This window comes from Apodemus sylvaticus, chromosome 14 (genome assembly GCF_947179515.1).
Source record: "Apodemus sylvaticus chromosome 14, mApoSyl1.1, whole genome shotgun sequence".
NCBI lineage: Eukaryota > Metazoa > Chordata > Mammalia > Rodentia > Muridae > Apodemus > Apodemus sylvaticus.
The window spans coordinates 62409737-62432610 of NC_067485.1; the positions used below are offsets into that span (position 1 = coordinate 62409737).

General features: G+C 42.7%; 1 protein-coding gene across 1 annotated transcript in view; it reads right to left on the reverse strand.

The window, feature by feature from the left end:
• The window catches only part of Armc3 (armadillo repeat containing 3), an 87856-nt gene extending 70875 nt beyond the window's left edge, over positions 1-16981 (reverse strand). Inside the window, exons 1-4 of the mRNA XM_052157458.1 lie at positions 16565-16981; positions 14156-14204; positions 5922-6039; positions 2914-3039 (exon numbers count right to left, since the gene is read on the reverse strand). Of these exons, the coding sequence (XP_052013418.1) occupies positions 2914-3039; positions 5922-6039; positions 14156-14203 (292 nt within the window). The 5' untranslated portion in view covers position 14204; positions 16565-16981. The remainder of the gene's footprint in view (positions 1-2913; positions 3040-5921; positions 6040-14155; positions 14205-16564) is intronic.
• Between the last annotated feature and the right edge of the window lie 5893 nt (positions 16982-22874).

The window sequence follows — 22874 nt, forward strand, 5'->3', positions numbered from 1 at the left end:
TGCCTCCCAAGTGCTGGGATTAAAGGCGTGCGCCATCACTGCCGGACCTGATGGATTTATTATTCTGCTTTGACACTGGATTGTTCAAAGAGTTCTCTCTCTCCTCTCTCTCTCTCTCTCTCTCTCTCTCTCTCTCTCTCTCTCTCTCTCTCTCTCTCTCTCTCTCTCTTAAGGATAAATCAGCAAAAAATAACAGGCAAGCTGCTCAAATGCAGTCTCGGTTCCTTCTCCTTCAACTGTGCAGGGCACAGGGCAACTGGATGAAAATTCTGACCCATGCCGGGGTCAGTGAGCCACATCTGAATAAGCAGGGCGCCACCCATGATTTCTGCTTGAGGCAGATCTGCCAGCGACTTCAATACCTGCTCTAACTTCATCAGATCTGTTTTGATTGCATCAACTTTTTTGTCCTAGTTGGGCTAGAATTCATTATGGAGGCCAGGCCAAACTCACTGCAATTCCTCTGCCTCCGCTTCCCCTGTGCTGACATTACAGGTGGGCACCACTCTGACAGGTTTGACTACTTTCTCAACCACCATATGTTGGTTTTACCACCCAGTTCATTCTTGGCCTTCAACCTGTTTACAGCACCATCTACCTGCGGTGTCTTTGAGTGACCCAGGTGCTGGTTTCTGAGGTTGCCTGACGCGAGGTTTCTGGTGGACGCTCTGGAGCTGAGGACAGTCACTGCATCTGCTGTGTGTCCTCAACGAATTAAATATAAACTGGCAGGAGACAGGGGGTGGCAGCTGTGTTTTGGCTGAAGAAGAAGGTCCAGTAGTTTCAGTGTCTATTTGAATCACTTTAGTTTGGCACAGACAACTTCCAGAAGAGGAGGAAGGGGGAAGGAGGAGGAAGTAGAAAAGGAAGAAGGGAAAGAAAAGGCAAAAAAGGGGGAAGAAGGCAAGGGGGAAGAAGGCAAGGGGGGAGGGGAAGGGGGGGGAGGGGAAGGAGGAGGAGAAACAGAAAAGGACGAGGAGGCGGAGGAGGCGGTTGTGAAGAGGAGCTCAGTCTCCCACAGGAAGTTTCTGCTGCCAGAATTCTGTTGAAACATCACTTCTTCCGCTGTGAGCAGTTGTTCCCTGAGTACGAATGCCGCTGGAAGGCACGTATTTCTCACGAGCATCCATTGCTGCTGTTAGACGTGTCGACACGCTGTAACTGAGCACTGTGGAGGTGCGATTGGGCGGTTACAGACTAGCCTGGAGGCACAACTCCTCAGGGTCCAGTGGCAACGCACTCATCTCTATCCAAGTTTTCAAGGACAAGTGTGGCAAGTGGAGTTACAGCCGTGAAAAGGTGGATTCTTCCAAGAAAAGGAGACGTTACCGAGCAGCTGGGGTGCCGTGTGTGTGACTGCATCATCACATAACAAAGCAATTAATTCACGTACTGGCTCTTTTCATCTAATCCATGGAATCGTCATTCCATGGTAGGTCATCACAACAGGTATGTATTTAGGACCTGCCACCCTTAATCATTAGATCAGGGGGCCAGGAACTCTCTGGAACCCTGAGGCAGCAGCACTCTCCTCACTGGACATCAGATGGCCTGTGTCCTTCTAGCACCAAACAAACCCAGCCTACAGGGAGGTTCCAGAGAACCCCTCACTTAGCACACACAAATGAAAACATTTCTTTAAAATTTTTTATTTTTCTAATTGTGTGTGTGTGTGTGTGTGTGTGTGTGTGTCCATGTGTAGACCCAAGAGGAGGCCAGAGGCCATAGATCCTCCTTAATCTGGAGTTATAGGCAGTTACGAACCACCTAGTGTGGGTGCCAGAAACCAAATTCTGGTCCTTTGCAAAGGCAGGATGTACTCTTAACTACTGAGCCGTCCCTCTGTCCCCTAATTCTAAGTAATTTAGGGTCACAAAATCCTCTAGGAACCCATAAAATGCAACTTGTATTTCCTGAGCTGAGAATTTTCACCAACAATTTGGAGAGTTTCTCAAGAAATAGATATGTTACATCTTAGATGATAGATGAATGAACAAGTAAGAGTAATAAGGAAAAAAAACAAACAGGAAAAAAAGTCATTGAAAATCTAAATACCATTTGATTCAATTATCTAGAAAATTGTGCATACCATTCAATTATCTAGAAAAACTGTTTGTTGGGGACAGGAAGAGAAGAATCCACGCTGTACCCTGGGGAGACCTGGCAAGGGACAAAGCGCTAAACTCAGCCATAGTCTGTAACTGGGAGACTTGGGTTTATGCCTGGTTGAATTTATTCTCCAATAAGAGAATCAGTGAGGTTTCTCTAGTTACAGAGTTGTTGGCTCAATGTATTTTTTGAAGCTTTTTCCCCGAGTTACAAAGTTTGTGATTCAAAAACTACCGAAACACAGAGTTGTGACTTATGCCTGGACAGATCCATCCTGTCCAGAGCCAGACTGCTGCTGTTGCCATGGTGTCACCAAACTGCCGTTCTCAAAGCCAGAAAATCACTTTAGCTGATACTATAATGCCACACTTCCAAATATATATAAATATTTGAATCAAATAATAGATCTGATTCAAGAGTAAATACAACTAATTTTTTTTGTCACAAGCAATAGTCATTTTTTAAAAGACAGTTTATCAAAACACTAATGTGAGTTTCATCCACTAAGAAATTGATATAAAGCCTTAACCGACATGTGTGCAGACACACAACCACCTGCAACTCCAGATGCAGGAGCTTCCGCGTCCTCTCCTGGCCTTCACAAGCGATTGCACTCTCACGCAGATATACACACACACACACACACACACACACATTCAACAAACACATCTTTAAAAAATATATGAAATCATTAGTTACACTGCACGCCCTTCCCCCCTTTGCTAATATTAAAGTCGGCTTAAATAGAACATAGACAAATGCCTTAAATTTAGACTTGAAAGAAGGAGAAACATTGTTACTCACTGTTAGACGCCAGAATACCAAAGATCATCATAGCGTTTCTTCTTACAATTTTGTCTTCGTGGGTGAGCAGTTTGGTCAAAGGCTCCACGGCTCCAAGTTCAAGGAGAGTTGCTTTGTTCTCTTCACCTGACGCCATGGGTAAAACAAGACCATGTGTGAATGCCTTCCAGACCCCGGGAGCTGTGCCCTGGGCTACCTCACTCTCCTGTTTGCCCTTTCTATCCCTCTTCGCTTTCTCTCAGAGAAGACCTGCGGGCTCCGGCACCCTGTGCACCTCTGCTCTCTCCTCCCCTGGTGTTCACAGGCTCACCCTCAGCTCTGAACTCACAGAAGGCCAGCCCAGAGCGGTATCCTAATATTGTCACAGCATCCCAGACACTCCCACACTCCTGTCTTTAAAATTTGTGGGTTTTTAAAAATGTTTATTTTATTTATATAGGTGTTTTTGCTGCAATTATGTCTGTACACCATGTGTGTGAGAGAGAGAGTGTGTGTGTGTGTGTGTGTGAGAGAGAGAGAGAGAGAGAGAGAGTGTATGTGTGTGTGTGTGTGTGTGTGTGTGTGTGTGTGTGTATGTACAGTGCCTGCAGAAGTCATAATAGGACACAAACCCTGGAAGTGGAGTTATAGCCAGTGGTGAACTACCAGATGTGTGTGTGCTGGGAACTGAGTCCAAGTCCTCTATAACTGTAGCACGTGCTCTTGACTGCCGAGCCATCTCTCTAGCCCTTAGATCGTGCTTTTAGCTTTTACACCACAATAAAAAGGGTGTATTATTTTCTTATAGGTGCTTTAACTCCACAAAGTCTGTGTCTGAAAACAGTGAAGTTTTTATCTTTGGGTTGGAAAGGTAGAAATCTGGACTAGACCTCCATGGGTACAGGCGAGGTGGATGACCAGGTGATCTGTTTCTTCTGAGAGCTCCACAAGAGAGCTCTTCCTCTCCTTGGTCTTCCTGGGGGTGAGGGGTGAGAATGGAACCCAGGACCTCGTGAAAGCTAAGGAAATGCAGAACCACTGAACTGTACTTCAGTCTGCTTTCTGTTTCTTCCAAGAATTCCTTGCCTTGTGGGCACCTTCTTCCCTCAAAGTCACCAACCACATATTTCTGGCCTGTTTGCCTACCACTTCCCTGGCTCTAAGCCTCCTGCCCCTCCTTTCAGCAGTCAGGATTGCTGTTGCCCTCGCCTGGAAATCATCTCATCTCAAAGTCAGTTGATTAGCAACTTTTATGCCTTAAGTCACGGGGTCTTGGCATGAAAGTCAGTTGTTGGATTTAACTTCGTGTATTCTTTACAAATTCCATACCCACCTTCAAGAGGCATACAGGGCTGCAGTGTGCCTCGTTTTCTCTCTTTACCAGCTCAGGGCTTCAGCGTGCTCTTTATAATTGTTTTCTGTTCCTTTCATTTCTTTTCAGATATCTATTATATTTATTACTGACTTTGGGTTTAATTTTTCCTTTACCATCGCCCTTTCTTAAAAAGGAAGCTGAATCTACTGGTTTGACACTTTTAAAAAATGATTTGTGTGTGTGTGTGTGTGTGTGTGTCTGTTTGTGTCTTTGTGTGTGTGTGTGTGTGTGTGTGTGTCTGTGTGTGTGTGTCTGTGTGTGCATGTGTGTGTGTGTCTCTGTGTGTGTGTGTGTGTCTCTGTGTGTGTGTGTGTGTGTGTGTGTGTGTGATTGGCATTTGAGGGCATGTGCATGGATAGAAGTGGCTTTTACATGAGCCCCAGGGATCCGAACTCTGTCAGCATTTTAGTCACCCTGACCCTAAACCTTGCTTTTTAACATGGTGCAATACATTTTTATCTAAACACTAATTTAACAGCATTCTACAAAGTTTTATAGATTAATTTCTACTTTCATCCCCCACTTTCTTTCACTCCTGAGCTGCACAGAAGGGTGCTGCTTGCTAGAATATTGGCTACTACTGATTTCTAATGTAATTCCTCCGTGGTGTGGAGATACGTTTTGAATAGTTTAGAATCCCTTTGAAATTTGTTTAGTCGTGTTTTGTGCCCCAGAATGCAGCTTACTGAGGTGAGTCTTCTGTAAGTTACTCCTGAGAAATAATGTTCACTCCAGACTTCTCAGAGAGAAGTCTGTCCATGCAGATTAAATTCATTAATATGGATGGTCAAATCTTCCATATTTTCAAACTTACTGTCTATTTATTCTTTCATTTACTGAGAGAAAGGTCTGGAATCCTCTCTCTGGGGGGTGTCAACGGATGCTTATCTTTTCTCGAAATACCAGCTTTCTGCATTTTGAGTGTCCTCTATTCGGTCCATGGCTACAGAAGATTTTCTGCAGCCTTTGAATTATCTGACCTCTTTATCATAATGAAATGACCTCTGGCTCCTGTTACTGCTTACTTTTCTTATATTAATATAATCACTCCATGTTTATAGTGATTAGTCCTCTCATGAGATATCTTTTTACCTTTTATTTGCGCCTTAATATTCTAAGGGTCTTTCTAGAAGGCAGCATACTGTTTGGTTTTGGGGTTTTTAATTGAATACAACAATCTGTCCCTGTTGATCATTTAAATTTTATTTGAATTGAATTTTATTCAGCTGTAAAGGAAGAAGAAATTGCAAAATTAGCATGAAAATGGGCGGTAAAGCCGAGGACACTAGGAAAGGGCCACAGAGCCTGGGCAAACCGGGGCTGTGAGGGAAGGGGTGTGGGAGAACCAAGTGGAAATGGAGAGGGGGGGACGTGACGGGGGGGGGGGGGTGTCCTGGGGGAAGGGAGCAGGGAGGCGGGGGAGGGGCGGCCTTCAGTTCAGCTCTTTATATTCACATTGCGCACAGGCCTATTTGTTTTATACTTTGGGTCATGGGCCAACGCAAATTTATCTAACTGCTCTTTTTGCGTCTGTGGCATTTATTCTTACTGGTTGACTGGATAAATGAGCACCTGATATGTAATATATATATATTATATATATATGGTACTCTAATAGAAATGAGATAGAAAGATAAACTGCAAACGAACAAACCTTTCAAAGCAAACTTATAGATGGCCTCACAGGCCTTGGCTAAGATGTCTTCCTCCGGAGACTTGAGCATCAACACCACGGTGGCTGCTTTCTTGCTTTCAATTGTGAGCGGGTCAAACTGAAATATAAAAAAAAAGAAAACTAATCAGGTCCACGTAAATGTCACATCAAAATTAGCAGTGGCTTAAAATTTAAAGAGGCCGCAATCTTGCAAGAGGGTGTGGTCACTGCCCAGTAGGTGCGCTGCCAAGAGAGGTGGTTCAGTGGTTAAGGGTGCTCGCTGGCTGCTCTTCCCGAGGGCCCAGGCTCAGGTCCCAGCACCCTCCCAGTGGCTTACAACGGTGTAGCTCCAGTTTCTGGGGGGTATCTGATGCTTTCTTCTGGCCTTTGGGGGTGCTGCATGTATGTGGTACAGCATGCATGTAGGTGAAACACATGCGCACAGAAAGTAAAATTGAAGAAAAAGTCTTACAAACTACTGACAGAGAAACAACTTTCAGCACCGACAGCCCTCTAATTCCTAGAGAACAGTGGAAGGGAAAGAAAGATTATTTTTATTACAGATCTAGTTTCTCAATTGGTCTCAGACAAGTTTCTGAAGCATCTAGAGTGCCATTTCCTTGTTCTGTGTTCTAGTGATGATAGCAGGTATCTGAAGTGATCGAGCAAGGGTTTGAGAGGTTGTGATGACGCACTTAGCTCCTTATCTAGCACATAGCAGATGCTCACTAAAATAAATATCTATTATTATCATTCTAAGTCAACACGCAAGAATCCATGAGTTTATCCGGTGCCCTGTCCCAACAGTGAATGTGTCTGTTCCAACGACTGAACTCTTAATGGAAAAGTCTGATTTATGGATGCTAAACAAGAAAAAAGATTTAAGAACAGAAAGATGCATGTAACAAGTACAACCTTGAGTAAGTTCCAGAAAAGGACAATAGTGGCATAGCGTGGAGGAAGTGCGCAGGATTCTGAGTCCTGCATCATGCTGCGTCTGGGCAATATTTGTGTAGCAAAAACAAGCTAGACCGAACTCACAGCGCTGGGGCTTTCTGTGGGCCAGAAGAAAACAAATCATGGTGCTGTTTTCTTTCATTTCCAGAGATGAAGGAAGGAAGGAGTTCTGTTTATGATAAAGGCAAGCGAGTTTCCCGGTGCCGCCTGGTTCTTTGGGTTGATGCTCCCGATACTACACCTTGTTACGGTTGGGAATGTACGAGGCATCATTGTGTGAAACGCGCAGGCTAGGAAGAGGGAAGGAAGGTGGATGGCAGATGTAGGCCATCGCCTAGAAGGATGTATCTGGAATTTTTAAAAAAAAGTTTAAATCCCATAGAAGAGAAAAGTCTGTCAAATTTTTGAAAAAATATCACATTCTTAATTGTGTGTATATGTGCACATTCACATGGGTGTGCACATACATACAACATGCATGCACATATGCACATGCAAGGGAAGTCAAAGGACAACTAACTCACAGGAGCGGACTTTCTCCTTCTGTCTTGTGTGCCCTGGGAGTCGAACTCAGGTCATCAGGCCTGGTGGCAGGCACTTTTATCTGAAATGCCTTCTGCTGGGTTTTATAGGACAGTGCTGTCTCAACCTTGGTCCAGAGCTTCTGTATCTGAACACCCATGCAAAAACAGTTAGTACAGTAGTGACAGCCTGTAATGCCGGATCTGGGGAGGCAGACACAGGGGGACCCCTGGGAACTTCTTGCCAAATCAATGCACTACAGGCTCGGTGACAGACCTGTGTCAAAAAATAAATGTGACGTGATTGGGAAAACACCTAGTGTTAACCTCTGGTCTCCAAACGTGTGAAATGACACATGCTCATTCACTACACACACACACACACACACACACACACACACACACAAACTTACAGCTTGATGGCAAGTATGTGTTTAACGTCACAAGGAAATGCCGTGTTTTCCCAAAGTAGTTCTACCGTTTGCAACGTCACTATCAATGTAGCCGCATGCAGCACAGCATGTCTTCTTCACTAGGTTTTGCTTTCCTCGACTCTGCAATGCTGCATAGGTTACAGACATTGATTTTTCATAAAATTAATATGTTTGTATATTTCATCTTTATGTAATGGAATAGCCTCTTCATATTTATAAAATTTTGTGTTATTAAGTGAACAGCACTGGAGACTGGTTTCTTCTTTTAAAATGAAATTGTTTTTAAATTATGAAATCTCCATGTTCTTTGATAAGTGTTTGTCCTATAATTATATTTGTTCCGATGCATAGACACTTTCTTATGATTAGGGTTTGCATGATATTATGTCTTTTTCTTTTTTTTTTTTTTCTTCTTTTTTTGGTTTTTTGGATTTGGTTTTTTTGAGACAGGGTTTCTCTGTGTAGCCCTAGCTGTCCTGGAACTCACTCTGTAGACCAGACTGGCCTCAAACTCAGAAATCCACCTGCCTCTGCCTCCCAGAGTGCTGGGATTACAGGCGTGTGCCACCACCGCCTGGCTTGTCTTTCTGTTTTATCCTTAAACATTTCTTGAGTCTTTTCCTTAAATTTGACCTTCCCTATCAATAATCTAGTATGATTATTGATATGGTTGAGATCTATTGACCATCTTACTATCCGTCTCTACTCTCCCTTTTCTCTGTCTTCTTTTTTTGGTAACTGTATTTTTTTTTTTTTTTTTTTAGTTTCCTATTTTATTTCCTCTAATGGCTTACTGATTGTTTTCCTCATATGGGTCACATATACCTCTTATATATTTTGCATTTTTAATTATTTTTATTGGCTACATTAACATCATGAAAACTATATAGCTGATTGCATAGATTTTTCCCCCTTGGTAATGGGGATAGAAGGACCTTAAAGAATATTGGATTATGTTCTGTCAAGCACTTAACCTCCATCTGGATCAACTCTGTTCACCACAAGCTCATTTTTAAACCTTGCTAAGACAAATCCAGGAGCACCTTTAACACAGGGAAAAGCTTGACATACTATATGGACCCAGCATTTCTGGAGGCTCTACCTAATATTGCCCTAGAAATTCAATAAGACTCTCTTATCAAAATCATGATTCCCAGACTTGAGTGTGCTCTAAAAGCCACAGCATCCAAAACCTTCTCGGAGTTTGCCTTTGCCATGTGCATCGTGAATGGCTCCGCCCAGACAGCTGAGAACTTAAAGTCTCCAGGGACCATTAACCAGACTTTCTGCTGTTGGCCTTTCTTTGAGATACAGAGGTGGATGAGAAGCTTCCAACCAAACCTCTCTTCTTTTGAAACAAAAACCGGACTTTCTTTAGGTCCTGATCACCCTCTATACTTCCATTCCCTTTCACAGCCCACACCATGATGAAACGTTACTTTTCTCCCTGTTCTATTGGCAGCACATATCCAAGCTGAATTTAACCTTCAGGTGACCACTTCGAAGGCTCCCACAGTGACCGCCATGCCACCTGCTACCCGCCATTTCTTGATAATCTCATTTAATTTCTCTCCTAAGTAAGAGCTGAAGCTATGGGACTCTGCATCTTGTTGGGCCTCCTGGGTTCAGTCTGTGGAATTAAGGCGGCTTATCTGAGTGCTGTCTTCTGATATCTGGAAGCCTAAGGCATCAACTGGCTTCAGAAGGTGCATCTGCTACTGAAGTTGCAGGCAAAGGGATCCTGAGTTTCTGTCCCACCTTTACAAGGCTCCCTGACTGCCTGTGATTGTCTGAGGACCACAGCTTTAGACATCTGAGACTTCGAGCACTTCCTAACAGTCCAGATGCTATTAGGAAGTGCTTGAAGTCTTCCACAGAACACCAGCCCACACACAGAACAAACTTAAGGACCACTTCAGAGCTTTAATTTTCTAATACAAGTCTTCCTCTTTCCTTCTCTCTTTTTCTCCCCTCTTCCTCCCTCTCTTCTTCTCTCTCCTTCTTTCTCCCACCCCCTCTCTCTGGGCCGTATAGACTTGTTGGCATGAGTACGTCTGGAGTCACGGGTTTGACATTAAGTGTTTTTTTTTTAACCAATCATTTTCACCTTTTGTTCCTTCTTCCCCCATTCCCGCTTTTTTTTCTTCTTTTCTCCTTTTTTGGAATAGGTCTCTGAAGTTCACCTGTTGCATTGACTGGCCAACCATTGAGCTTCAGGGCATCTCCCTACCTCCCCCTGCTCCAGCGTCCACCTCCTACCCAGCACTGGAATTATATATAAGAATGGCCATGTCTAACGCTTATGTGGGTTCTGAGACTCTGAACACAGGTCCTCATGCTTGTGAGACGTCACCATCTGAGTCATCTCTCCAGCTCCCCCTTTTTTTTAGGGGGGCGGGGAGGAGGATGTTTAGATTCCACAGTATTGTCCAGATTGGTCTTGAACTCCCAAACTAGAGCGACCCTTCTGTCTCAGTCTCTAGAGTACCTAAGTCAGACTATACAGCACTAAATCTAAATTAGTATTTGAGTATTTTAAAGCGAGTCTTGTAAACATGTGACTAACTTGTGAGAACATCATTGTAACTGCGGTCTTCGAAGAGGTAGAGTAGTACATCCAGATCTGCTGGGAGAAGAGTAATAAGTAAACACCATTTGCTCTCTCCTGGAGGTTTAGTCAACACTCTGATAAGTTACTGCATCTTCCAGTCATCATTAGGAACAAGGTAGTATAAATTATGAGAACCGTAAAAGAAAATGGGGGCCATACGAGCTACATTCGAAAGATCAGTTCTGCCGTAGGACGCCAGTGCTTGGCAGACAGCAGAGGCACTTGGCGTGGTATTTTTTTCTCCTGCAGGGCCTACAGCATTATAGTAATTTTTCTTTGATTTAAAAAGGTGCTGAGAATAAAATGGTGGTTGTAACAGAACGCCACACTCCTGAATAAATAATGCCGAGTTGTAATCACACAGCTCATCTGCTTCCCTACGAGGTCGTCAGTCAGCAGCACGCTTGTGAAATTACAATGTCACGCTCTGTATAAAATGAACTGTGCGCCAAGACTACAGACAGAAAGAGTGAAAGCACGGGAGAAGCGTCCTGGCTAAGCTCTGCTTTGAAAGGCTAGTCTGCTGAGAGACCAGAGGCATACGGAGACAGTCTCCAATCTCTATGGAGGAGCACGACCACGAGAAGCCACTGTCTGGAAGCACCTCAGAGCTCGCCATGTTCCTGCTTCTGCCTTTCTAACATGGTACTCACAAGCCAAGCTTGCATCCTTGGCTTTGCTTTTTATTCTTCCTTTTCAAGACAAGGTTTCACTGTGCAGCCCAGGTTGACCTTAAAGTAATGAGTCTCTTTCCTAAGGCTGTGGAGTGCTGATGTGGTAGGGATACACCAGTATATCCGATTCACATGTAGCTCTGGGGGCACTGGGAGTGGAGCCCAGTGCTCGACCCTGTTCTACGCACCTGAGGCTATCTAATGCTCATTGTTGGGAATGAGCATTGCCCCGGGGGCGGGTATCATCACATCCTCCCTGTGCCAGGTAGAGCTCTGGAAATGGGAATGGGAATGTACCCCATGCACAAATGCACATAAACCGATGCCACAGCGGGAATTCAAACCCAGGCAATGTGACTCCATAGCCTGTAGCTGTGGTCACTGCATATATGCTTTATACTTAGAAATGCCTTGGAGAGTACCTCCTGTTAGACTTTTGTTCACGCAACCATTTCTCAAGAACGCAGCATTTTCTTAAAGCACTACAACCAACCCTTCAGCCACACTTGAGGAGGGAGAAGACAATTAGATTGATCATTCAAGAGATAACTTTCTCTGATTCTATCTCTTTCACGAGAAAAAAAATGTAAATCTACAAACTATGTCTGCATATATCACTGTATCCCTGACCAGTGAGAATTTAGGAAAACTTGTGTTTTAACCATATCAATACTCTTGCTGCCTCTCTTAACCCACTTTAATTAATAGATCAACGATGAATGGAAACAAAGTCGTTGCCGGCAGTTTCTAGGGAAACAAATTACCATTAGTACACTGAGAGAAGTTTGGTGCCATCAACAATTACCTAGCTCTCTTTGACATTGGTTATTACTTGCAATTTATAGATCAAACTTTGAAAATATTTTTATTGCATTTAATTACTGTATTTTGGAGGGTGCACTCCACAGTGTGTATGTATAGGTCAGAAGGCAATTTGCGGGAGTCAGTCAATAATGTCCATTCTCTCCTTTAACCATGTGACTCTTCAGTATCAGCTCTGACCCTGAGACTTGGAGGCAAGCATCTTTACCTGCCGAGCTATCTCACTAGCCCCAGAACAAATGTTTTTATGGGCTTTGAAGAAGTAGATCTTGAAATCAGCCTAAAGTTAGGCTACTTTAATTGTGATAAGCCTTTGGAAATTCTGGAAGTTGTCAGGTAAAATAAGGGTTGGAGAAGCTGGAAAGATGGCTCCGTGTTACACTGAGAATCCTTATTCCCACCGCAGAGGACCTGAGTTCAGTTCCCAGCATTCACATCAGGTAGTTCTCAACTGCCGGTAACTCCTGGTCTAGAACTGTGACATGATGCACAGAAACACACACACATAAGTAAAAATAATAAAACCCTTTAAAAAGGAGGATTGGGTCTCTTAATGGAGACAGTTTGATTGACATGAAGTCCGTGGGAAAACGGTAATAGACAAGGATCATTGGTGAATGTCTTATGTGTCTTCAGTGGATCCCAACCTTAGTGTGAACTGAGAAAGAAAGACCTGCATGCGTATGATTTTAGCCCTGGGGCTGCATTTCTGAAGTCCTCCATGTATCTACAAAAATTGGAGCACAGCACAGTATCAGCCAGACATTATAATATTGTCAGACATGTATTAGCACACCCATTCTTTGTTAACATTGTAGGAAGTGTGCCAAACAGATACCTCTATTGATTGTTAGTCCTCTGATTCTTTTTTTAATTATGGTTGCTGCTAAGTACTGTGTTCATAAATTCCCTTGAAGGCACCAGCAGTGATATACGGAGTAGGAGGAGCCTTATGATCCACTGAGTTGAGAGTGTCTGACACGTGCTAGGAGTGTGTCCAAAGGAAACGGCCAGAATGAGAACAATGAGGGAACTCTGTCACAAATGCACACCGACTGCCTCTGCAGAGCTTTCCCCAGATTAGGGAAGACAGAAACTTCTATAGCTTTTGCCATAAATCTATCACAAAGTATCAAACACCTTGGTAGTCATGGGTGTGTGTGTGTGTGTTTGTGTGTGTGTGTGTGTGTGTGTGTGAGAGAGAGAGAGAGAGAGAGAGAGAGAGAGAGAGAGGAGGGAGGGAGGGAGGGAGAGAAGGACAAAGAAGCGTCCTGGTACTAACGGATATTACTTACTGAATTATATGTCAAACACTGAGAATGTCATGTAATTTATTTCTCCAACTCATATCCAAATGAGTTGGAGAGTGCTAGTCCTATTTTAAAGATAAAGAAAACTGAAATAGTTTAGCCAAATTTGGCAACTTGGTCAAAGCGATTAATACAGTTCATGAGGAACCATGCTGAGACAAGGTTTCTGTCCTCGATTGTTAACACTCCTGATCTGGAAGGCAGTTTTCTGCAGTACTTTCCAATTTCTGCAAATTTGGAAATCCCTCATTTCTATGTGTCTTCTGTTTGATGATAAACTCAGCAAATGTGTGTTTTGAAATTAGACTCCAAAGTCAGAATCATCAACAATCATTTTCTACTGTCTTTCAGTAACTGATTAAAGTCAACTGACACACCATGCATTTAGGAGCAAAAGCGTATTCTGTAAGAGGCTATGTTTATGCTCAGTATTTGAAAGAGAAAGAGTTGGTGGCCCCAGACTATTTTCCAACTGGAAAATCCAGTATGGGCCATCTCATGTCCAAGACTATCAGCAAATAGCATACACAGTATGTATGAGCTGTAGCATAACATCTCATTATTTTTGAAAATTCCTTGGATAATTCATATTAACTATAGGCCAGTCAACAGAAACTTGCAGTATTTAAAAAAAAACACAATGAAACTATGTATCCATTTACTAGACTGTAAACATGCTATCTACACACTAGAAGAGCTAGTAATCGCTGTCTAATTGTGCTAATTATGTAATGACAATGTTGTAAGTGTTTGTTTATATACTGTTAGGTTTCTCTGACTAATATCATTAGTCAGACTTTGGACGTCTGCCACCATGTATACTGTGGGACATACCAAACTGTTGGAACAATTTATTTTTAAAACTGGTGGTTAAAGTGTTGCTGGTATTTGCACCAGAAACTTACCACATCCTTAGGGGGAGGTTCAACTTCCTTCTTTATTTTTTTACCCATCCTAGGAAAAAAAGATGCAAAATTATGATGTGCACATCATAAATCGGTACATCTTCCATGATCTCAGTTATCTATGTTCTTCGGAGGATCATCATTTCCTCTTCACATTTCACCAAGGAAAGCACACAGTTGATGTAGGACTTACAGCACATGCCAAAATGTTACAGAAGTCTCTGTTGGAAGCATCGATTTTCAAGGAACTTTTTGGTAAGATTTTTGAACATTGGTGTTATTAAGCAAGAAAAAAATCATAGCGCATTTACTCACCAACTGTGTGGGTTTGTTTGTTTGTTTGTTTGTTTTATGCAACTTTGTTGTGTACTTGTGATATCTAGCCCATGCTATGAATTCAGTATTATGAAAACCATTAGCTCTGTTTTCCTGTGAGTAACACTTTGGTGAAAAGAAGAGGAAGTTACCAGATTCCCATGAGAAACCTTAGGATGGGATAGGATCAGGATTAGTTCAAATTGCTTGTCAGAGGTCAAAAGCAACATCTGGTTTTACAGACATTGGGCAGAATGCATTGTACACATTAAAAGGCCACGTGATCACAGTAACTCTTCTGAAACACGGTGACGTTTCTGAAAGACTTCTATTCCATGCGAGTAACTTCAAGCCTTTGAATCATAAGGTCTGTGAGGAACTGGGCAGGCTTATTCTATACTGAGCTATATCTTATGCTTCATCCAGTACACTAAAATGTTAAAAAACAAAACACTCATAGTCTCCACTAAATATAATTTTACATAAATAAAGTTTAGGTTTATTTATCTTAGGTATATGGTTATTTTGCCTTCATATATGTGCAACGTGTGTATGCCAGGTGCCTGAGGGAGCCAGGAAATGGTGTTGGATCCCCTGAAACTGAAGTTATAGACTTGTGAGCTGCAATATGGGTGATGGGAACCAAAGTCCTTTACAAGAACAACAAACCATTGACTGGCCCATCTCTCTAGTTCCCAAATTTTCATCAGGATTGCTTTTGAACTCACTCAGCAACTAGTAGATACCTGAAAATTCTTACAAAATGAGAAAACTGTCTTAAAATGTATGGAAATGTACCATTAGTAAAACATGAAAATAACCAATTTTCAACTTCCTTTTCATATATTAGTGCCAGCATTTTTCTCAAATCTTAAATATTCATACGTGCTTGAAAAGTGCACGGGCCCTTGGTGTTAGCCTTGTTTCATTCAGAAAGACACACAGAAGCCAGTCCAGAACAGTGAGAAGCTACCACAGGCACAGGGGCAAGTTCATAGGTCAAAATAAGTTCATAAGCATTCTAAGATATACCAGCAGCTCATTTCTAGCTATTCCTTCTAAAGGACATTCAGGAAACAAGTTACACCCACACAAAACTGTGTGAAGTTATCTCAGTTGCCTTCCGACTAACGGATGATGTTTTCTGAACAGCTGAATAACAAACAGTGCAGAGAATAAAGATGCACAGTGTTACAAGCAGGAAAGGGTCCTTGGATGGTCGATGGCTGTTTGGGGGCTTAGGTGTAATTCTCTGGTGTAAGTGGGAGCAATTTGCCATAGACACAATGAACAAAAGTAAAATTTACCCAAAGATAAGTGGGTTGTTGCTGTTGTTTTGGGGTTTTGTTTGTTTTGTTTTACCATCTTGCCTGAATTTTATTGCCTATTGTCAATTTCCTTACCTGGGACCATTTTCCTAAGAAATTCTTAAAGGGCAAGTTCAAACATTTCCATTTATCCTCCCGGTGTCTCCAGTGGGTCAGCGTGTCATGTAAATAATGTTTTTCAAAATCATTACTCATCTAGCCTCGGTTTCCAATTTTCTGGAATTATGGCCAAGGCTGCAACGAACGTCTTTGGATATTAAAAAAAAAAAAAAAAAAAATCACCCACCTAACCGTTTCTTTAGGAAACAGCAAAAAGATAGCGGGATGAATAGGTACCAGGTTCATTGTTCTGATTATGACAATGGGTTTGGCTTCAATTTTTACTTTTCATGGTCACATTATTTGTTGTTCATTTTCCCATTCTCTCCCGCCGCCCGCTCAGTCTCTGAGCTTCAGGTATTCGCTGAGGCAGAAGCTGCCTTTAGATAGACCTAAAGCTGCAGAGGAGGGCTGAAGCAGGTAGGATCCTACTTCAAGAGTCCCTTACAGTCAAGTGACAGGATCCTAGCCCTTCAAGTCCCTCAGAGTCCCAGGTTTGATCCGTTAAGTGCAACGCTTATAACTACGGGTGCTGTCTGGGACAGCTCGTCAGGTGTACTGTCCCTTTGTCACAGCGGTCCCCACCCGTGCACCGAACGCTCCAGTTAGCCCTGTCCTCTAGTTCTTGGCCTCTCCAACCCTCGGGGACAGCCCAGCTGTCCCTTACCTGTGCGGAGTCAAGTCCCAAGGAGCAGTGGCTCCTTACACGTGGTAAACTGCACTGGCCTCTGAGGATCAGTGTTGATGTTTGTTGCTAGGCGACACTGGGCTGCGCCTGCGTGCTCTGCCCAGAATTAGTTCTTAGCCCCAAGGCTCCCTTTGTCCAGCTCCAAGGCGATCAATCCTGCGGGAACCATAATCGTGCTGTAGCAAGCCAAACAAGGCTCAAGACCTTCTCCTCTCCCTCCCTTCCTTGTCTTCAGATATTCTTTCCAATGGTCCAAATAGAGCCGATCCTGTTTGCTCTCTCGCCCTCTGCCCCCTAGCCACAGTCAGCAAAGAAGTCATCAGCTCCTTCCCTTGCTAGATCTTTCTTGAGTTCTTACTGCCACCACATTCCAGGTCATCGGGGCTAATGACTCGAGTTTCTCCTCCCGGTTTTTCCTCCACACCATAGACGTACTGCGCCCCCCCTCCCTTCCCCGCCCTCGGATCCCCTTCCCCGCCCCTGCCCCCTCCCGCTCCCCCCTCCGCTCCCCCCCCCCCACTTCCCCGCCCTCGGCTCTCCTTCCCCGACCCCGGAAATCATTGTTCTGGTCGTGTCCCTCCATTGCTCAAATGTCTGCTGCTTTCTTAGGAAAAGACATTGTTGCCAAGCTGTTTGCCTGTTTGATGCCATCCTGCAGTCTTATTTTCAATCTCTTCTTAAGACCCCCCCCCCCAGCTGCTTCTCATTGCATCTCCTCATTTTCTTTCCCAGCAATGCTCTCCTGGGCACCCTTTATCTGCCAGGTCTTTCTTTGTGCTTGTGGCCTGGGCCAGTGCAGTCACCAGCAGGGATCCTTCAGTTGCCTTTAGGAGTCCATCTCCCCACCCCTTACACTTTGTGGACCCCATCTCCTTGCTCTTTTGGCCCGAACAGGGCAGTTTTTGTGTCTTACAGTTTTTACTTTTACTATTGTAAAAAGTATTGTGTCTTTACTTTTACTATTTCTGTACCCTCTTGCCGCCATTTTAATCACCAAACAAGCAGATTTTTACATATTTAACAACTATTTCTATCAAAGTATTTGTGGTGAAATATCTCATGTAATTTCCATATTTTGATTAAACTTTGACTAATTTAGCTAATGTAATTCATTATCTTCCTTTCTTCCAGCCCTCTACATGTATATAAATATAATAATTTCCCACTATGTCTCACAAGAAATAGAAACAAACCAAAATTTCCTTTAGGGTCTTGGCAAAATGACTCAACAGGTAGAGGTGTTTGTTGCACAAGCCTGGAGTCCTGAGCTTGCTCACTGGAATCCACATAAATATGGAAGGAGAGGACCAATTTCATAAAGCTTGTATCTGACCTTCATATATGTATATGTGTTGTGGTACACATGCACACACACACACACACACACACACACACACACGCACACACGCACACACACACAGAGGGAGGGAAGGAAGGAAGGAGGGAAGGGGAGAGGTTGGAGAATAAGGCATAAAAATTAGCTTCCTTCATCTTCATTACCGTGCTTTCCATTACTATAGCAAAATACCTGAGGCAATAAACTTATAAAAAGGCAGTTTTGTCTCTACCACAGTTCTGGAGATGCCATCCTATGGCCAGGGCTGTAAGTACATCACGGAGGAGCACATGAAGAGCAAGACACTCACCTCACAAGTTAGGAGCCAAAAGCCAGGCAGAAGATGGCTGCGGCCCCACTAATGTCCACTGCTGACAGGTCTACAAGACCCTCCAATAACATGCTATCCAGGCACCAAGCACTAGACTGCCTAGAGCCATAGGATGTTTGCTGCTTTGTCTTTTCTGATATTGCTGTGCACATGACATTCTCAGTAGCTCCTTCTGGAAATGTCCCGCTTTCTGTCCCTTGATCCTTCTCCTAGTTTCAGAACCAGTATTGAAGGTTTTCTCTATACCCCATAAATAGTGCTATTTTTAGTAATCAGTTCCTGGTGCTCTCCCACACTACAGTTTTCTGGGGTGCTCTTGCCTCTATATGTGACTTCAATTGCTATCCCACTCCATAGCCCCCCATCTAACTTTGAGAATGAACTCTAGGTTCAAATGTCATTTCACTTGCTGGATAGTTCCACCTGATAGTCAAAGACACCTTAAACATCAACAAGATTCACCTAAATGCATGGTTTTCCTGGAACAAACATATTCTACTTATCAAGGGCAGTGAGGGCAGTGACCTATGGTTGTAACCCTTTGGTGGGGCCAAATGACACTTTCACAGGGGTCACACCTCAGATATCCTGCCTATCAGATATTTACATTGCAATTCACAAACCATAGCAAAATTACACTTATGACCTAGCAACAAAATTCTTCTTAGGGTTGGGGTCAGCACAGCGTGAGGAACTAGCTGTATTGAAGCCTCTCAGCATGAGGAAGACTGAGAACCACTTCTCTATCTAGGGGTACTAGTGTCCTCCTAACTCCTTTCCTGTGAAGCCTGCCACCCATTCTCCTTCATGCTCAGCCATCAGAGTCTACGTTTCTCAGATTTGCCTTGTCACTCCTGTAGCCCACGTTCACAGTACCATCATGCTTTTCCTGGGTTTCTCTACACGCCTTTCAATATGTCTGAATCTTCTAACTTTGTTCTCGCTTTAGCTGCTCTTTCCCAGGATAATTAAAGTCACCCCTGTAAGATGCAAGACTAATTAGCCTTTTTTTTTCTCTTTGCAGGTTCCCTTTTTCGCCACTACAAGATGGGCTGCGACATGACTGGCATTCTGACTTGCTCCTCCCTTCTGAATTAGGCTCTCTTGTCATAAGAACTGCTTGTCATTCCCTAGGACACAGTGACATTTTCTGCCCTTCGCTCCCTTAGCTGGCCCCAAAGTCATTGCTCATTTTTCATATCTATTGTCATGATTTCCCCCAGAAAGTTCCACTCCTCCAGGCCCACAAATAGTTCTTTATTTTACACCATTGCTCTAACTTACACGTGTGCTAGCTCCAGTGTTTTCCTGTGACATTATAAGCTGTGGGTACACATGTGTGTGTGCGGGTATATGTTTGTCTAACTGTGTACAAGCATGGACGCTCTATCACCTAGGCCATTTCTAAATGGACATGCGGTAAACACTTATTTTACCAGTCAGAGAGTTATGAGTTTTTAATGTGAGTCATCTAAGCCCCACCCTAATCTTATGAGGTATGAGCTAAATAGTTGGCATAAAGTCATTTTTCTAGTAAATGGCAAAGACAGACTTGAAGTGAGATTAGTTTGGCTTTTATAGGCATGTCCTGTTCTGGTACATCATACACATATGTCTTGAAAACACAGTATTGCAAGTCATAAAGAGATTCTTTATGAAATAATTTAAATCACTGTTTTAATCTTTTCATAGACTTTTTCTTCACTCAATATGTCTTGTGTTCAGTTTTTTTTTTTTTTTTAAACACACAGTTGGCGATCTTTGCAGTTGTGGGAGCAACTGCCACCATGAATACAGGACATTTCTGTCATCCCAAGTGTCCTTCATGTTTCTTTGAAGTCAAACCTCTCCCCTACTTTCCTGGAGCCACTGCTTTCTTTTCTCTCCCTATAATTTTGCTTTTTCTGGAATGTCTTGTAAACGAAACCAAACAGCACGCAGCCTTTTCAGTCTGGCCCCTTGAATCTACCACCATGCCCTTGAGACTCGTTCTCTTCACTACTGAGCGATACCGACAGCTGCTGATGTTGATCCAAGCACATTCTAATTTGTGGATGGTATAAACCCACCTTCTCTGAACGTTCAGACACTGGCTTGGGGAGGACATGTTTCCTTCTCCCTGGGAAAATATAAGGAGTAGAATTTCATTTCTAGTTTTTTAAGGCAAGGCTGTGGTTAGTGTCATGAGAACCTGCTAGTTGCTTTCCACACCTACAACGTAGTTGCAAATAGGCGAGAACTCCTGTGGGACAATACACTCTATAGGACTTGATATTGCCAGTCCTTCCAGAGGGTGAATGTGCGATCTCTTCTTGGTTGTATTTAGTTTTATTTCTTCATTTTGTGAGGAGATAGAATATGTGCTATGGTGTTCCTGTGGAGGTCAAAGGGACAGCATGTAGGAGTCAGTTCTCTCCTCTCCCACGTGGATTCTGGGGATTGAACTCAGGTCTCCAGGCTTGTGCAGCAAGCTCTTTTACCTGCTGAGCCCTCTTGTTGGCCCTCTCCAACTGATTTTTAATTTATATTTCTCTCTTGTGGATTGATGTTGATCTCCTATGCTCATGTGTTCCTCTATCTTCTTCAGTGAAGTATATGTTTGGATATGTTTCTCCACTTTACTAAGTGAGTTATCTTTCTAAGTTGTAAGAATTGTTTTATATATCAGTAATTTATCAGAAAGGTAACTTAGAAATATTTCCCACAGATATATGGTCTATCCTTCTCATGTCCTTTTGAAATTTTAATTTTTTCGGTGCATAGGTGTTTTGCCTGCTTGTATGTCTATGCACCATGTGTGTGCAGTGCCTGACAAGGCCAGAAGACAGCACCAGATCCTCTGGACCTGGAGTTACAGGCAGCTATAAACTGTCATATAAATGGTGGGAATCCAACCTGGGGCACCTGGAAGTGCTCTTAACCACAGAATCATCTTTCATTTCTTAAATATATCTTTCAAAGGCCAGAAGCTTTAAAGTTACATAGAATTCTATTCACACATTTTAGGTTACTCTGAAAAAAAAAAGGACTTTATTTCTATTTTATGTGTAGGATGGTTGCAGGCAAGTCTGTGCACCATAGTCATTATAGCGCCTGCAGAGGCCAGAAAAGAGCACTAGGTTCCCTAGGACTGCAGTTACAGTGGAGTCACCATGTGGATGCTGGGAACTGAACCCACGTCCTCTTCAAGATGAGCAAGTTCTCCTAACCACTGAGCCATCTCTCCTGCCTTCCTTGTTGTGCTTTTATTGTTGCAGTTGTGGTTGTGGTGGTGGTTGTGGTTGTTGTCTGGGTTTGTTTTCATTTGCTTTTGTTTATAAGGCTAAAAGTTTTAATCTGACATTTAGGTTCATGTCCTCTTAACTTTTGTAGATGTTGTGGGTAATTTAAGCATCACAATCACCATATGAATGTTCAAAGATACCTGGATCACTTAAAGAAAATTTTCTGCTTTACTTTGGCATCTTTTTCAAAAATAAATCCATCCTTTGTAAGCCGGCCTCTTTCTGGGCTTTATTCTATTTTTGATCAATATTTCTAACCACTCAGTAATAACTATGGTGCCTTCATTATTTTAGCTTTCCAGTAAGTCACATAAGCCTTTTCAAGTGGCTTTAGCCACCCCATGTCGTTTTACATTTCCTACACATTTTGAAAGTAGCTTGTCAATTTCTATAAGAACCCTGCTGGGATATTGATTACAATTGCATGAAGTCCATGGATAAATTCAGAAAAGACCTGGTCACTTAATGATCCTGAGTTCTCCAGTTCACAAACACAGTCTCTCTCTCTCTCTTCCCCACCCCACCCCACCCCCGCCTCCCTCCCTCCTTTCTCTCTCTCTCTCTCTCTCTCTCTCTCTCTCAGCATTAACACTTGGCTCTGAATTAACAAGTCTCATACTTACCTTGCTCCCATTTAAGTATTCTGTGGACTTTTTGATACAATTATAAAAAAGAAAAGAAAAAAAAACACTATTTGCAGTGCAGAAATTTTCTAGTAGAAAAACAAATCTGAGACTTATATATTGATCTTATAAGATGTGACCTTGTTAAACTCTCTCCTTAGTTCTGATAATTTGTGTGTGGATTTATTAGAATTTTTTTATCTGAAAATTGTCTTACTTCCTCTGCTCCAATATAGATTTATTCATCTACTTATATCCCTTTTTTCTTTCCTTTCCCATTTATCTTCCTCAATTTGATAGCTATAATTCTAAGAAGTACACCTCAGACAGTAAGTACTATGGAATAAACTTCAAACAAAAAAATACAGCGGAGTATGCCTCAGATAATATATAGAGAGTACACCCCAAAAGGGGAAGTCACTTTTTTTCTTCTTCAGAATAAGTTGTTGTCTCTGGACCTCCAATGATAATGAATGCCTTCCGGCCATGTTTCCTTTGTAAATGTCAGTATAAATACATTGGCTCTTAACATGTTATATGGGGCTAAGACTACTGTACCCCCTATTCATTTTTACATTTAATTGTCCTGTTCAGCCAATGGGAGCCCCTTTCAGTTGGGTACTATGCCCTCTAGGTAGGATTCGTGTCATGTTTTATAGCTTGCATGTTTTCTATATACTTTCTGTCTTCACACTTGAATCCAAGGAGCCCGAAC